General features: G+C 52.2%; 1 protein-coding gene across 1 annotated transcript; it reads left to right on the top strand.

Annotated features, from left to right (window-relative positions):
• The first annotated feature begins 203 nt into the window (after window positions 1-203).
• On the top strand, window positions 204-7,394 carry DLX3 (distal-less homeobox 3). The gene is made up of 3 exons (XM_084615435.1): window positions 204-709; window positions 2,419-2,609; window positions 5,399-7,394. Exons 1-3 carry the CDS (start codon window positions 388-390, stop codon window positions 5,741-5,743), a joined length of 858 nt encoding a protein of 285 aa, XP_084471561.1. The 5' UTR covers window positions 204-387; the 3' UTR covers window positions 5,744-7,394.
• The last annotated feature ends 8,228 nt before the right edge of the window (window positions 7,395-15,622 follow it).

The following is a 15,622-nucleotide window of genomic DNA, read 5'->3' on the forward strand; positions in this document are numbered from 1 at the left end:
TCGGCCGACAGGGCGGCTGGGAGCTTGGATTTTTTTTTTTTCACCCACTCTTTGTTGTTGCAAAAAGAAAAGAAAAAAAAAAAAAGAGTCAGTTTTGCCTCCCAGGCAATATGTCTGGAGCCAATCGGCGCGCAGCATCCACCCTGCCCTGCACCCTAATTAAAGGCTTGCAGCAGGCTGGCTGGGCTGGGGAGTTTTGCTTCGTCGCCTCGCAGCAGCCGCCGCCCGCGGAGCTCTCAGCGGCTGGCCTGCAGGAGGAATGCTCGCCTGACCCCTTCGGGGAGCGACAGAGACCCGCGCGCGCGCCGCGGCGGATCTGGTGCCTGTCCAGCGGCTCTGGCCCGGGGAAGGGAGCGGATCCCACCTGCCCCTGCCTCCTGCCGCACCATGAGTGGCTCCTTTGATAAGAAGATCACCAGCATCCTGACCGACCTCTCCAGCTCCCTGAGCTGCTCCAAGGATTCCCCCACCTTGCCCGAGTCCTCGGTCACTGACCTGGGCTACTACAGCGCCCCCCACAGCCAGCACGACTATTACCCCAGCCAGCCCTACAGCCAGCCCCTCAACCACTACTCCTACCACCACCAGTTCGGCCTCAACGGGCTCGCGGGGGCTGGGACTTACCCCACCAAGGCCGAGTACCCCTACAGCCCCTCCTACAGGCAGTATGGGCATTTCAGGGAGCAGCAGCTGCCGGCCCAGGAAGCAGGTAAGGAGCCCCCCCGACCCTAGTGATCCAGGGGCATGGGGCTGGGGTGGGTGGGTGTCTGGAGATGGGGGGGTGGTATGGAAAGGAGTCACTTCTTGGAGTCAGCAACAGCTCTTCCTTCCCCCCCCCCCCGCCGCCCCTCCGCCTGTGTATTCGAATGAGAGGAGAGTTGTCAATATCACACACACACACACGAGACTGCCTCTTGAATCACACAAAAGTGGGGTGGTGAGAGGGAGGGAGTTGCTGAAGGTGGGGGGCTTGTTTGCTAGATCCAGGTTCGGACGCACAACTTTCTGAACTCCGGCTCCGATTTAAAAGATTACTTTTCCCAGCCACCCACACACTCTCCCTCCTTTTGTCTCTGGCAAATTCCTGACCTTTATTTTCTGTGCCACCAGTCAGGGTGGCTATTTACCCTTCCCAATCTCCACCCCCCACAGCTATCTCCCACTCACCTTTGCCCCTGAAATCTTAAGAAACTTCAGGACAACTCAGGTTAGTTGATGGAAAAGGAGAACCATTGGGGGGGGGGGAGTGCGGGGGGGATAGGTTGTCTCTCTTTCCAGCCCAGGCTGCTGGGGTAGAGAGAATGACCCATGCCATGACTGGACAGGAAGATGATGGTTAGGTAGCAGCTCTGGGGGAGGGGAATATGGGTGGGAAAGTGTTTTATTTGTGAATAATCCTGTGGTTTTTAAAGCGAGTCTGAGGTGCTGGGGGATGATAGGAAAGTAGGAAGATCAGAGAAGCCTAGAGTCTGCTGCCCTAAAAGAAAGGGACGTGGGGAAAGGGAGAAATCGATCCTGCCCTGATTTCCACTTACTGAACAATTCTACCCCCACCCCTCAAAAATAAAGCTTGGGAAACATCCAAGCAGCTGGGACCTGAGGCTGCTTTAGAGACAGGCTTGTCACAACCCACCCCATGGGCTGGGAGAGGAAGAGAGGGGCCAACTCTGAGAACCAGTTGGTTTCCAGCAGATCAGAACCAGGTGGGGAGCCCCTGGGCAGAGAAACAGGCAGGCTGGGGTGAGCTGGGAGTTTGGGGAGCTAGTGAAATGGAGCCACAGGAAGAGATGGCCAGGGACAGGAGAGGGAAAAGGCAAGACAGAATGTACCAAAAGAAAAGAGAGGGAGAGAGAAAGGAAGAGAAAAACCCACCAAAGAGAGAGACAGAAAAAACCACAAAGGGGGAGGGCGAGAAATGAAAGACCTTGTGTGCTAAAGAACAACTCCCCAAATACTCCTTTCTTGCTGTGCTTCTGAAAGCTTTTACCTGGAGTCTGTACAGCGATTTCTCCAAGTAATCAGCCCTTAACTCCTCTACAATTGTTCTCACTCGCCATACATACAGTTCAGATTCCTGGGTCACTTCTCATGCCACAGCCTTGGGGTTCTGCATCTGGGAGGTGAGGTTTTCTAGACGGAGGCTTAAATCTAGGGTGACCAAACAGCAAAGATGAAAAATCGGGACAGGGGATGGGGGTAATAGGAGCCTATATAAGAAAAAAAATCCCCAAAATCGGAACTGTCCTTATAAAATTGGGACAGCTGGTCACCCTTAAATCCCACCCCACCCTCCTCGTCTCTTCCCAGCAGGGATAAGGGTCGGAAACCACCTCCAAAGACTGGGGTTGTTTTTTACAACATTCTGGGTGGGGGCAAGTCAGCTGCTGAGATTCCGACATGTTCCCTTTTCACTTCCAGTCTCGGTGAAGGAAGAACCAGAACCGGAGGTGAGGATGGTCAACGGGAAACCCAAAAAGATCCGAAAGCCCAGAACCATTTACTCCAGCTACCAGCTGGCGGCTCTGCAGAGGAGGTTCCAAAAGGCTCAGTACCTGGCTCTGCCTGAGAGAGCCGAGCTGGCTGCTCAGTTGGGGCTGACTCAGACACAGGTAACTTCAAAAAGAATTAAAAAAAACTTTTCCCCTCTGCGTGGGGGGGAGCAAGAGAGAGTGCACTTGTTGCCAACTCTGTACAGCCCTTGGGTTTAGTGGGCTTAGATTAAAGCACTTACGCAATCAGACAGGGACCCATTGTGGAGGAGCCGGCTTTCTGAGACAGTGGGAACAAAAAGGTGGGTTTTCTCTAGGTATTTGGATACATTTCCTACCGCTGTGCTCAACCATGTGGGCGAAGAGAGGCCCAACCCTCTTTGCGCTCACCTGTGTCAATGCATTGATTCCTGACTTACCCCAGCCATCCCAGTCGGGCCCAGATAAATGAAAATGGATTGGCTTTGTTTTCCCCCCCGATGGGGGAGATTTTTCCCCCTCCCCAAAGATGATCAGTGCTTAAAGGTTCAGGGCCCAATCTATAGCTCACTGATTCGGATCAAGTGCAGAGAACCAATTTCAATTCGGCGTTCCTTCCCCTTCTCGTCGACTCACTGGATTCCCGGCACAGTTTGGCGAAGTGGGCCGAAGAGTCTAGCTCAGTGGTTCTCAACCTTCTTTCGTTTGCGGACCCCTACAAAATTTCAAGCGGAGGTGCGGCCCCACTTTGGAAATCTTAGACGTAGTCGGAGGACCCCCCAGGGCTCATAGCGACAACCTGTCGTGGACCCCCTAGACATCTGCGGGCGACAGGTTGAGAACCACTGGTCTAGAAAACCAGGAAGAAGAATCCCTTCCTCTCTTTGGGCAGTGACGGATCTTTGGGTCCTGTCTGGATTTTTTTTTTCTTTTTTTTTTTTTTACGTCTCTTCAGAATTCAACCATTAATTTATACCAGAGCAGCCCTTGGGCTGGAATGGGTAGGACCATATCTGTGGATGCTAACACCACTTGGGTAAGTGAGGTTTTAGTTAGGGGTAATCTAGTGTAGACCCTGGAGTCAGGGGTTCCAGAACTCATTTCTTTGTGTGCGTGTTGCACTTGTGAATATGCTCAAGCTCTTGCAGGTGAGGGGTTGTTTTTTTTTTTAAAGAGTCTTTTAATACATTAGGCCCAGAACCTCAAAGGTATTTAGGGTCCTCAGTTCCATTGATAGAACGTTTAAGCCTGAAATAGTGGAATCCAAAAGAGATTATACCCAACCCCTCTATCCTTACTTCACCATCACATTAGACTGCTACAGTATCTGTGGGCGGGGGGGGCGTTGTGACCACGAGTGGCTGCTCTTTGTAAAGGGAAAGATTAATAGAAAGGAGTCTGAACAGCTTCCCCCCACCTCCAGATCGGAGATGAGTGAATCCCCCTCATCCCTCACCCGAAAATTGGAACACCTCCAAACTCTGAGGAGGGTCACATCCAGCCCCACCCATAACAAGGGGCAATCTGCTTCTGCTGTCCCTTACAGGCCGGGCTTCTGCGGATGTCAACAGGAGCATCGCTGGAGTTAGGAATGCAGGGCTGGTCATAGATGGTGACAACAGGCTCACTTTTAATTGCCCAGATCTAAATAAAGTTCCAGGTCAGCGTGTTTCCGTGGGCTGTTAGCCCAAGAGCAGATGTTCTGTGCCATAAGGGCCTTACACCCTCTGAGTGATTGCGACATGATAGGGAGCTGTTTCTTTTTGATTCCCTTCTTTAAAAGGGGTTTGATTTGTTAGGGGTTTTTTGTTGTTGTTGTCGGTTTGTTTATTTTAATGTGGTTGGGGATTCTGCACTGCAAGCTGCTTTTTGTCTCTGGAAACAAAGGAAACTCCAGAAAAGCTTTAACGAGGCACACACGAGCCCCTGACGGGAGCTGGACTTGGAAAGCGGTGCTTTTCAGGGACGCTAAAATACTAGCTTGGGTTTGCACTCTAGTTTATTCCCTTGGGTTAGCAGGGTGGATTTATGATTTCTGTGCTTTTCTAAGGGGTGTGTATCGTGCATGAAAGATCCCCTTAAATTGAAGCTGCATGCCCCATGTATGGCATAAGGCGTGGATACTCCCTGTACAGCATAAATGCTACAGTCGTGCTAACCCCCAGTGTTCAGAAACCACGAGCCAGGCCTCCCCCCAAAATCACAAGATCCTCTTAAAACTCATGAGTTTTCTCATAAGCATTATTTCGGGGGGGTCTGAGCCTGTCGTGAACAGTCAGGTCATGTTGTCAGGCTTTTCTCTGCCGTCTTGAGGGCTAGAAACTTTCTTTTTAAATGAGAGCGGAGGTGCTCACCTAATCACAGGATGCGAGGAGCTGGGGCTTTACGGAAACATCAGATATTGTGAAATTTGGCAACACTGACTCTATGCTCCTTTGGCTCTTTGTTGGCTGTTCTATCTTCTCCTTCCTGGTTCTCCCTGTCACATTGGATACATCTGCCTTTCCCGTCTCACCCGCCTTCTTCCTCACCACCCTTCAATTTCTCTCTTTGTCTCCTCCTCTCCCCGGCGGCTCGTTAAGTGGAACAGGAACCCGCTCAAGTATTTGAAATGAACCCCATCAGGTTTGCCCTAGTCCCGGTTTCATCACTGTCCTGCCCGGCCTGGTGACTTTTGTAGCAACAGGGCCACTTATAAATGTCCAAAGGAACTCGTCATTAGCTGTCAAAGCAACAACCTGTTTTGGGGACAAACCCCTCCCTGCACCTTAGGCTAAACAGAGAAGCAAATCTGCCCACGCTGTGACATTTCTGTTCACGCGCCACTCCATTTGTCCCCCGTCCCCTCTGCCTCCCTTCGGTGGTGTATTGACCATGTACGTAAAAGGGACCCAGAAAGTCACACTTCCCTCCCTTCCTTCCTTCTCTAGGTGAAAATCTGGTTCCAGAACCGGAGATCCAAGTTCAAGAAGCTCTACAAAAACGGGGAAGTACCCTTGGAACACAGCCCCAATAACAGCGACTCCATGGCCTGCAATTCTCCGCCTTCTCCTGCCCTCTGGGACAGTAACTCTCACAGCAACCCCTCCAGCAGGAACCAGCTCCCCCAGCAGCTCCCCTACAGCTCTTCCCCAAGCTACATGGAGGAGCAGCACAACCCCTGGTACCATCACCAGAACCTCAGTGGACCTCACTTACCGCATCAAGCTTTGCCCACTAACACCATGCATCATACACCCCCCGGGCCGCCTCCCAATCCGGGGGCCGTGTACTAACCTCCAGCCTCCTTGGACCAGGGGAGCAAGAGAGGAAATTGTCACCGTCGCGGCCAGACCCTTTTTAAAACGTGGGTTTGTTTCCAGGACAAAGGCAGACACACGCAAACATCCCAGGCCGTCTCAGGACCCGCAGAGCTGCAAAGGGTTAAAACGATCAGAGGACGATCCACAAGCCAGGCAGGAGTGGTGGCGGGCAGGCAAGGGTGGGGCAGGGTTGGGGAAGAGGTTTTGGATTTTTATTTTTTGGAAAAGATTCAGAATTGCCAATTCCTTTTCACCCCACCCCTACTTTCTACGGGGTCCCCGGCCCCCCTGCACCACCATCCCACCCACCACCACCAGGCACAGTGAATGGGAAGATTCTTCCACCTGGAGATCTGTGCCAGAGACTCACCTCTCATCTGGACAGAGGCCAAGAGACACCGCACGTCTCCAAGCGTTCGAAAACAGCACGACTGGTTTTTTTACCTTCCCGGGTGAGCTGTTTGTGGGGTGTCTCCTTGAGGACTCTGGAAGAACATCTCAGCTGGCGGGACTTCAAAAAACCATTTGGCTTCATCCACATCAGGGTAGGATTTTTCATCACGCCCAGATGATAGAGGAGGGAAAGTAATTGTCTCTGCGTCTTCCCTCTCATCCACCCTTGCAAGGGTCAGACTGGAGATGAAAGCACCATTTAAGCTAAAAAGAAAAATGCAATAAGAGGTACCACAGTTTGTAGTCTTTTAAAAAAAATTCTATATATTCTAAATAAATAAAGTCAATTTTTAGATATGTCTATTGTACAGAACTGGACACTATAGAAACATTTAATAACATTATTGAAGGGACCATGGTTAGAGAGGACCAAAAGCCCAGCCGTGGGGAAGGGCTAAATTCTGATCTCATTTACACCAGTGTAAATCTTGCTCTAAACCAATGTTACTCCAGATTTACAGAGAAGAATTTTGGCTGGTGCAAACTGGAGTGCCAAAATCTCCGTACTGGATGAGGGCCAGATTCTGATCTCAGTAACACCAGTGTAAATCCAGAGTTACTGCAAGATTAGAGAAGTTTGCCCTTCCGGGCCAGATTCCCTACTGGCGTAAATCAGTGTGACTTCCATTGAGATCAATGCAGATTTACGCCAGTTGAGAATCTGACCTTCTGTTAGGAGTCTCAGAAAATACATAGAGGGGTTGTTTTAAAAAAATGCAAAAAATTATTTAAAGTGTTTCAGGAACTATTTAAGTTATTTTGAACAGGGAAATGAGCCTGTTAATGGTTTAAGTTTTCTCCGCACGTCAGTTAAGCTCCTGTCAAAGTAGAATGTCTATTTTTTTGACAAAACAACAACCAAAAAAGGGGGAAAAAAAAATCTCGGATATTTTTTAAAAAAATAATTGTATTTTTTTTTTAAAAGCTGCCGTTTTAAGAAGCGTTCTCGTGTGTTCCTATTTATGTTGCCTTGTATAAATAAGGGCAGATGAGGGGAAAAGAACATGTACAGAAGGTTCATTTGTATAAAGTTGACCAAAACAAGAGTTTTCGTTGGGGTGGGGGGAGAAGAGAGCTCCCTCTAAAGTCAGGGCTTTGTTCCAACGGCCTTTCTGCTTTGTTAGTGGACAAAACTGTATATATCATGTTAATAAAAATACTTTGAATTTAAGATGGTCCAATTTGGTTTTTTAATCTCTGTGAAAAGGAGATTGAAAAAAATAAAGTTCTGGCCTCTAGAAAGAGTTCTCAGAGCTGTGAAGTGTAGGTTTGGATAATACCCTCCTTAGGGGATCCGTAATATAATTTGGTTTGGAAGAAGATGAGGTCGGGAGTCCAATCCACGTGCTGCTGAAAGTCTATCACCAGTTATTAAGCTCAATACAGGAGGAACTGAGTAAACATCTTCGGCCCATGTTACACAGGAGATCAGACCAGACGATTTAATGGTCCCCTTCTGGCTTTTAAAACTCTGTAAATCTATTGAATTTGGCCCTGATCCTCCAAACACATAAGTAAGTGCTTAACTTTACGCATGTGCCTGGTCCCCGATTGACTTTAATGAGCTTCTCCTGTGTTTAAAATGAAACATGTATGCCGGATCGGGGCCTTTAACAAAGTTGGAGCAACTCCTAAATGAACAAAAGCTGATTTCCCCCCTCTGCCCCTCTCCTGGAGAAGGTGACCTCTTCAGGGCACAGATGCAGTCAGTCAAAGTCAGCAAGAGTGGGGAAGTGTTCAGGAGTGAATGGTCATTGAAAACATGCCCCCCCCGCCACACACATACACACTCTCTCTCTCTCTCTCCCTCCCTCTGTTCCCATGGGACCTCTCTGCAGGCAGATCTGAGCACTCATTGGTAATAGGGAGTGAAAGCCAGGATTGAATAATCATATGTAGACAAACTGAGAGCAGGTTGATGGACCCGCACCATTTGGCCTGGAGACCAAGAACCTGATACTCCCTGGCCTTGCAACTTATGTTATCCAAGCTCCCACTTCACACAGGTGTATATGACTGCACCAGATACAAACCAGTGAAGGATCAGGCCCAGAACCCACTCTCCCCAGGCCAGAGATGGGTGTTTCCTTGGTGAACTACTTGCATACATTGTTCCAAGCCAACCTGAATTCAGTTCCTTCTTCCCTTAGGAGCTCACGGCCTCCTCTGGCCAAGGGAAGGGTCAATTGGTTGTTAAATAAACTCAGGGTGATTTGGTAACTTCTGCTGATCATGCTGGCCAGGAGTTTCAAACGATTCCAGCACCTGTGGCTTTCCCATGCTCTCAGTACCCCAACGTGCTGGACTCTTTGGCAAATGGACGTATAAGAGCCCCAATGGGAGCTGAGCCCTTCTAAAGGTCTGGCTTCAGCGGTGGGTGAGGAGCCCTTGAAAATGTGGCCCTGAGGTCTTTTGAAAGTTTGACCCATTGTGTCCCGGCAGAAACTCTTTGGAGACGGTAAGTTTCTCTCAACCCATTTTTCGGGGGTGTGGGAGTGCGTGTAAAGTAATCCAAGCAGATTGCATTAAACAACAAATCTGCAAAAGGCAGCTACGTTCTCGTGTGCTCAGAATTGCTCGGTTCTCCCTGTATTTTCTTCTCAGCGAATTCCAGCCAGGAGAGACAGTAGAAGCCTCAACAGCAGCTGTGCCTCCGGCTGGAATCCTGCCACACTGAAGGAAGCTGTAGATAATATCTATGGCTGGTAAGGAGGGAGCTGTGTCTCTAGTGATGAGAGGAGAAGGCTGGGAATCACAGCTCTGACATCGACTCGCTGCGACCTTGGGTAAGGCGTTTCACCTCTCTGTGCATCAGTCCTCACATCTGTAAAATGGGGGCGGGGGGACAGTCGACTGGGACTCTACATGTGTGCGTAACGCCACACGTGTCAAAAGTCCCACTGAGCTCCGCGGGAACTGGCATGGATTTAAAGGCACGCAAGTGTTTGCAGAATCAGGGCTTTAGGTTGTAAAGCCCACTGAGCGTTGGTAACGGGCCTGGGACGGGATCGTGCGAGGAGAGCTGCTTTTCAAAAAGGCACCCAACAATTTAATAATGCCGTCAGCGGCACTGAGCTACAGATCCCCAGCAAAAGGCAAACAAAAAAGCTTCATAAGAACATAAGAACGGCCATACTGAGTGAGACCAAAGGTCCACCTAGCCCAGTGTCCTGTCTTCCAACAGTGGCCAATGCCAGGTGTCCCAGAGGGAATGAACAGAACAGGTCATCATCAAGTGGTCCATCCCCTGTCACCCATTCCCAGCTTCCGGCACACAGAGGTTAGGGACACCATCCTGGCGAATAGCCATTGATGGACCTATCCTCCATGAACTTATCTCATTCTTTTTTGAACCCTGTTATAGTCTTGGATTTCACAACATCCTCTGGCAATGAGTTCCACAGGTTGACTGTGTGTTGTGTGAAGAAATACTTCCTTTTGTTTGTTTTAAACCTGCTGCCTATTCATTTAATTTGGTGGCCCCTAGTTCTTGTGTTATGAAAAGGAGTAAATAACACGTCCTTATTGTTGCTTTACCTATTATGCCACTGTACCTATTGCACCTTGCTTCCAAAGACACTGAAGCACTTTGCAAGAGATGATCTCTGATTTGCAGAGGTGGAGGCCCAAATATTCCAAAGCAGTTTCCGGTTTTGGAAGCACTCCATTTTTCACGTCCCCACCCCAAGCCACCTATGGCCTGATTGTCAGAGGTACTGAACACCCTTTACACCAGTGATAGCCAATGGGAGCTCTGGCTGTTTTGCTCAGCCTATCTGGAAAGGCCAGAGCCTTCCGCAGTGTGTTACCAAATCGTGTGATTTTTAGCACGCTGTTCAGTGTTTGTCTTAAAGCCCCAGCTGCCGGATTCATGTGATGATGGGACAATCTCGACTTTCATGAAATAACAATGACAGTTTCTAGCCCTGATGGCAGCAGAGAAAAACTGGGAACCCTGATCCCTGACAACTCCCACAGCAGATGGCAAATAAAGGAACCTCCCCCCACATGCATTCATTTTAAAATCTCATGATATTTGGGGGGGGCTAACTCATGATTTCTGAATGTTTGGGGCTGGCAGTACTGCTTCATTATTTTATTCTCTTTCCCAACCAGCAGCACTGATACGAGTAATTGCGTCGGGGAATTAAAGCTAGTGCTGATCCATATGAGACACTAGCGGGGTTAGTGGGATCTGGACATCTTGAGTTTGCCTGAGGCCTTGAGGACATGTATAGGCATTTTGGCCAATCAGAAGGGTTTTTATTCCCTCCACTGCCATCTTTTAACTAGAGAAAGACATTTTAAAAGTTATATTCCTTGTTTAAAATGTTACGCCTGAGTTTGACTAATGCTCCAGCTTCCCTTGGGGACGGGAAATCAGCCACAATGCAGAGATTCTGTTTTGCTTGCCTCTCTTCCCCCAAACCCATGTGTCACATACTGGCCATACTTTGTGGCTTGGAGTCCTGTCGTGATGTGTCCCTTTAGGGCCACGCTGGTGTGCTGGCAAAACCTCCAGCGGCTCTGGACGTTAGCCTGGTGCATGAGTTGCTGGCAGGCAGGGCAGGAAGCTGGAGCTCTGCTGATCAAAGAGGGTTTCATCTCCCGAGGTGGGTGTGCCTGAAATTAGATGCTACAAGTCCCACACAGAGCTGAGCCCCACCGAGAGGTGGCCAGAGCCATTTCCAGAGTGGAAAGCAGTGATGCGTCGCCCTGCCCCTCTAAGGTGTTTGTAACAACTAAACTCTTTATAATTAGCATTATAATCTAGTACTTTTCATCAGTGGCTCGCAAAGCACTTTCCAAAGGCCTTTTGCAGATGGGGAAACTAAAGCACAGAGCAGCAAAGTCACTTGTGCAACACCACCCAGCCGGCCAGGAACAGAACCCAGGTCCCCAGAGTCCCAGTCCAGCCCTTGAACCAATAGGCCCCACTTCTCTGAAGAACACCTGGAGGTTTTGTTGCATGTTTGTACAGCGCCTCCTACCGCGGGGCTTGATTTTTGACTCGGTGCTGCTCTAACCCCCTCATCTGCCCAGATGGTGCAGGCATCCTTGATGCTGGCTCCCTCTAACCTCACTCCCACTGGTTTCCCGGCGTACTCTGACTCCCTCTTAAAGCAGCAGATCTCAAGCAAGAATCAGAACTCGTGCACTGCATACATTAAATGAACTTGTCAGGGGTGTAGCTATGAGCCAGTAGGCCAGGGAGCTCCGAAATCCCCATAACAAGCTGCTGAACGTGCCTGGCGGCCGGGTTGTCACGTGATTCACGCACTGGGAGCCATCCATACGTGGTGTATGAAAAGCTTTTCTTTTGGTTTTTTTTAAATTGCACTGAAGACCGAACCCTCCTCCTTTCTCCGGTCAATTTCTCCCTTGCCCCCAGATTTCCATGCATGTTGCTTTAGTGGCAATGCTGAGTGATGGGCCCATTTCAGGCCCCGGCCAGCTCCGGCTGAAGCTCGCGGGAGCTTTCCCAGCACCTGTGAGCAGAATCGGGCCCCTCTGCCTTTGAGGCCACGCCAGGCCAAAGCAGCTTGACGTCAGTATGACTGACGTGACACAAACAAGCTACATAACATCTAGAGGTGGACCTGGCCTCCTGTTTGTCCTCCAAGCCGGAGGAGGGCTGGGGCCATGACTCATGGCTGGGGCAAGCACCTTGCCCCATGGGACTGAGTGCCGCTCACCCCAGCCTGCCGCTGCTCCCGGCAGGGAGTCAGGCCCTGGGGCAGCTCAGGAAGGGGAAGACCAACAAGAGAGACACAGCAGGGGAGAGACGCCCCACAGAACGAGAGACACACAAAGACAGCCAGGCGACCGTGGGGCTTAGGGAGTCAGTCACCTCCTCCCTTCCGCCCATTCATCCTTCAGCAGCCGAACGGAGATCGGGGCCCCTCCGTGCAGGGCGCTGTACTGGGAGGCAGGGAGCTTGCCAGCTCGCTAGGGTTGGGCGGGAAGGGAAGCAGGGGGACAGAGCTGGGGAGTGACTTGCTCAAGCACCTCCTGTAAATAGGACTCCTGACTCCCAGTCCACCTCCTGACCCACTAGGCCGCACTGCCTCGCAGCCTTTGCACTTCGCTGCTCACTTGGCCCGTCCTTCCCGCCCTGACAGAGCCGACCCCTCTGCTTTTGCCCCCTCCTGGCTGACGTGTGGCCTTGCTTGAATAACTGCACAGTTTGCGTTGCTGGCCCCCCAGCTGCATTACTGCTCCCTGGCTAATTAGTTTCTAGGCCAAGGGAATGGGGAGCTGGCATTTCTGAAAATCCTCAGTGCTTTTGAAAATCCTGGTGCATCCCCCTCGCCACCTGCATCTGCCGGGCTCCTGTCTGAGTCAGAGCACCGTCCAGGACTGCTTCATCTCTCCCCAGCAAGCTGGGTGTCTCTTCCAGAGACGATTGCTGTTCCTCCCGCCGCGTTGCTGACCCTGGCTTGCAGGTAGCTGGAAACACAACCAGAAGGGAACCCCTGCAGAGCGGACAAGCACATCTGCAGTGCCGCAGGCTTTATAGGTGAGGCTCCATCTGCCGAAGCACGCAGTCGCACGGCTTTGACACGCACTTGTCTGCCCAAGTCCGTGGCCTGCATCCCCTCCACTGGATTTCAGGGCTCCCTTATGCTCTGATTATCTGCACGCATGAGAACCATCAGCTGCCTCACCTAGCTTCCCCAGCCAAAATGATGGCGAAGACTATGTTGAGTAACCTGGTGTGTGCTGGAATTATAAAGAAGGGGATTCCCCCAGCATTTGGGATAAGCCTCACCACTTCCTCATAAAGGGGCCACCCCACCCCCCGTCAAAATTGCCCCCGCTGGTGGCTGATCGCAGATCTGATGGGACATTAAGAGGTCGTTTCTGCCTCACGTCTATTTCCCAGGCCGGAGGCCAGTCTGGCCTCGAGAAGAAGCCGGCTGGAGGAGTAGGAAAATCAGAATGGCACGGGACACGTGCACGCCGCCATCGTCTCTGCTTCTTAAAAAAAAAACCCACCCGGCCCTCTCATGGCAGAGCCGCACGCGCATAGATCCGTCTTTCCACTGCCAGAAGCAACACACTTCCTAACTGTATCGCGTCCCCTTCCTGCAGAGGCCCAGCACCTGCCCTGGCCCAGGAAGGGCCGGGCTACAAAGGGTTAAGCCGAGACGCTAGCCTCTTGGGTTCGCCGGAGCAGCACGGTTTGAGGGCTGCGTGCAAATGGGATCTGTGTGCTGGCAGGCGGGCAGACAGAGTGGAGACACTGCGTTTTATGAGGGCCCGGCTGCCAGCAAAAGCGAGCGAGAGGCAGGGAGGGAGGGGTGAGCGAGGCGGGAGCCCAAGCAGCGTTGCCCGAAGTGAAACCCGTGTCGTAAGCGCAGCCCCCGCAGCCCACCGCCCTGGGTGCAGGGGCTGCGTGTGGAAAGGGCAGGCCTGCTCCTGCCGCAGACCTGCTTAGCTGGCAGTTCCGCAGAGCAGCCGGGGTTCTGCAGCTTCCCTTCGCGGCCCACTCCTCCTGCCCTAGCCCGCGGGCCCAGACGCCACGGGGACGGGCGCAGGGGGGGTACGAACCTGAACGGAAGGGCTTCGAAGCTGCTCCTGCCACCTGCCCACTTGTTTAATGCACAGCTCCCCCCCACGCACACAACTCCCTGCTGCTTTGGCCAAGCCCAGGGCTGGGGATCGGGCCTGGGGGATCTGGGCCACCAATGAGTCCCAGCTAACCTGGCCGGTTGCTCAGCTCAGGCCCGTGTCGAGAAAAGCTCCCCAACTGGTTCCACTGCCTAGGACGGACACAGGGCCTGTCCCGCAGAGGGTGGTGGCTGCGATCCTGGAGTCCCCAAGCCGGAGGGTGGGGCCGGCAGCTCTTTGGTACGGTTCCTCCCTTCTCGGCCCTGCTGCACCCCTTTCTCTCCCCACTCCCCATCCCTGTGTAGACACGATGTCATCTGACAAGCCCTTGAATTGGTTGGAAAGCCCATTCAGCCTACACGGCCATCACCGTCTCCAGCTCACATTCGCCTCCGCAGCCAGCTAGGTCCCCCGGGGTCTGTCAGTGCGGCCCCTACTCAGCCCTGCCCCGCTCTCATCTCTGGCCTCTCCAAGGCCCAGCTCACCAAGGCCTGATCCCCTCCCTCAGCCAGAGGAGTGGGAGCCCATTCATCCGCTCCCACAACCCAATGCCGCCTCCATCTGGACTCTCCAGCCTCTCACCCCTGGCTTCTTCCTTTCCTTTCCCCTCCCCTGCTCTGTGTTCAGCCCTCTTTGCAGGTGGGCTGCAACGGGAGAGGAGGGGGGTCTAGGGCTCTCTGAGGGCTCCCCACACGGAAGACAGAAGAGGAGGAGAAAAACCCAGGTGCCATGCATGGCCATGTTGCCTCTGACACAAGCGGGAGAGGGGAGGATGGATGGACGCAGCCTGCATCTCCGGTGAACGGGAGCGCTGGGTTCTCAGCTCTTCCTAGGGCATCGGGGCACATCCCACTTCCTAGGGCACTTTGGGCATATCCCAGGGATTGTGGCAGATACGAGGGCACCAGGGTGAGCATCAGCTATTGTGCAAGGAGCCCCGCAAAGCGGCAAAGCTAGAAGCAGGACTGTATAGAAAGGGCCTGCATGAGATTTCCCAACCAGCTGATGATCCACTGCAATCCTGATCCACAGCAGATCCGGTTCTAGGCCTGGGCTCCCCACCACTGCTCTGCCCAGGCCCCTCACTCCCAACCCACAGCCCCCTGCTATTCCAGCCCTGGGTCCCCACACCCAGCTCTGCCAATGCCCCTCACTCCTGGCCTGCAGCCCTGCTATTTCGGTCTTAACCCAAGAGAGACACTTGCAAGAAGACAGGACAAACCTCATCCCCATGTGGCTTCCCCCTTATCTGAGCCAAGCTATTCATCAGAGAGAGGCTGCGGGATACCCACCATCTCTAGCACCGGGGACAAGATAATGCCTCTGATGGGGGCCTACTCTGGATTCCACCTGTTCTAACCGTGTTGCACGGGGGCCGCAGATGGCAAAGCTCAGACTCTCCGTGGTATTGGTAGGAGATGGGGCTTTTCTGTGTCCCCAGCTTCACCCCACCCCCAACCATCAAGATTAGAGTGGCCCATTCACTACCCCAGAACTTCGTCATCAGCAATCGCCACCTGCTTATTGCAGCTCAGGACTTTTGGGCTGCTTACCCAGCTGCCTCAGGGGACCCCAGCTCAGAAATAAAGATCGCCATGTCACACCCGTTAAAGGCAGCCTTTGCTCTCTTGCCTGTTTGTTCTTGTCGGCAGCATGGTCTAGTGGGTAGGGCACTGGGCTGGGACTCAGGAGACCTGAGTTCAATTCTCTGTTCTGCTGGGTGACTTTGGACAAGTCACAGCGCGCCCCTTGCCTCAGTTTCCCCATCAGTACAAGGGGGGATAG

This window comes from Lepidochelys olivacea (assembly GCF_965140295.1).
Source record: "Lepidochelys olivacea isolate rLepOli2 genome assembly, chromosome: 27".
Lineage (NCBI taxonomy): Eukaryota > Metazoa > Chordata > Testudines > Cheloniidae > Lepidochelys > Lepidochelys olivacea.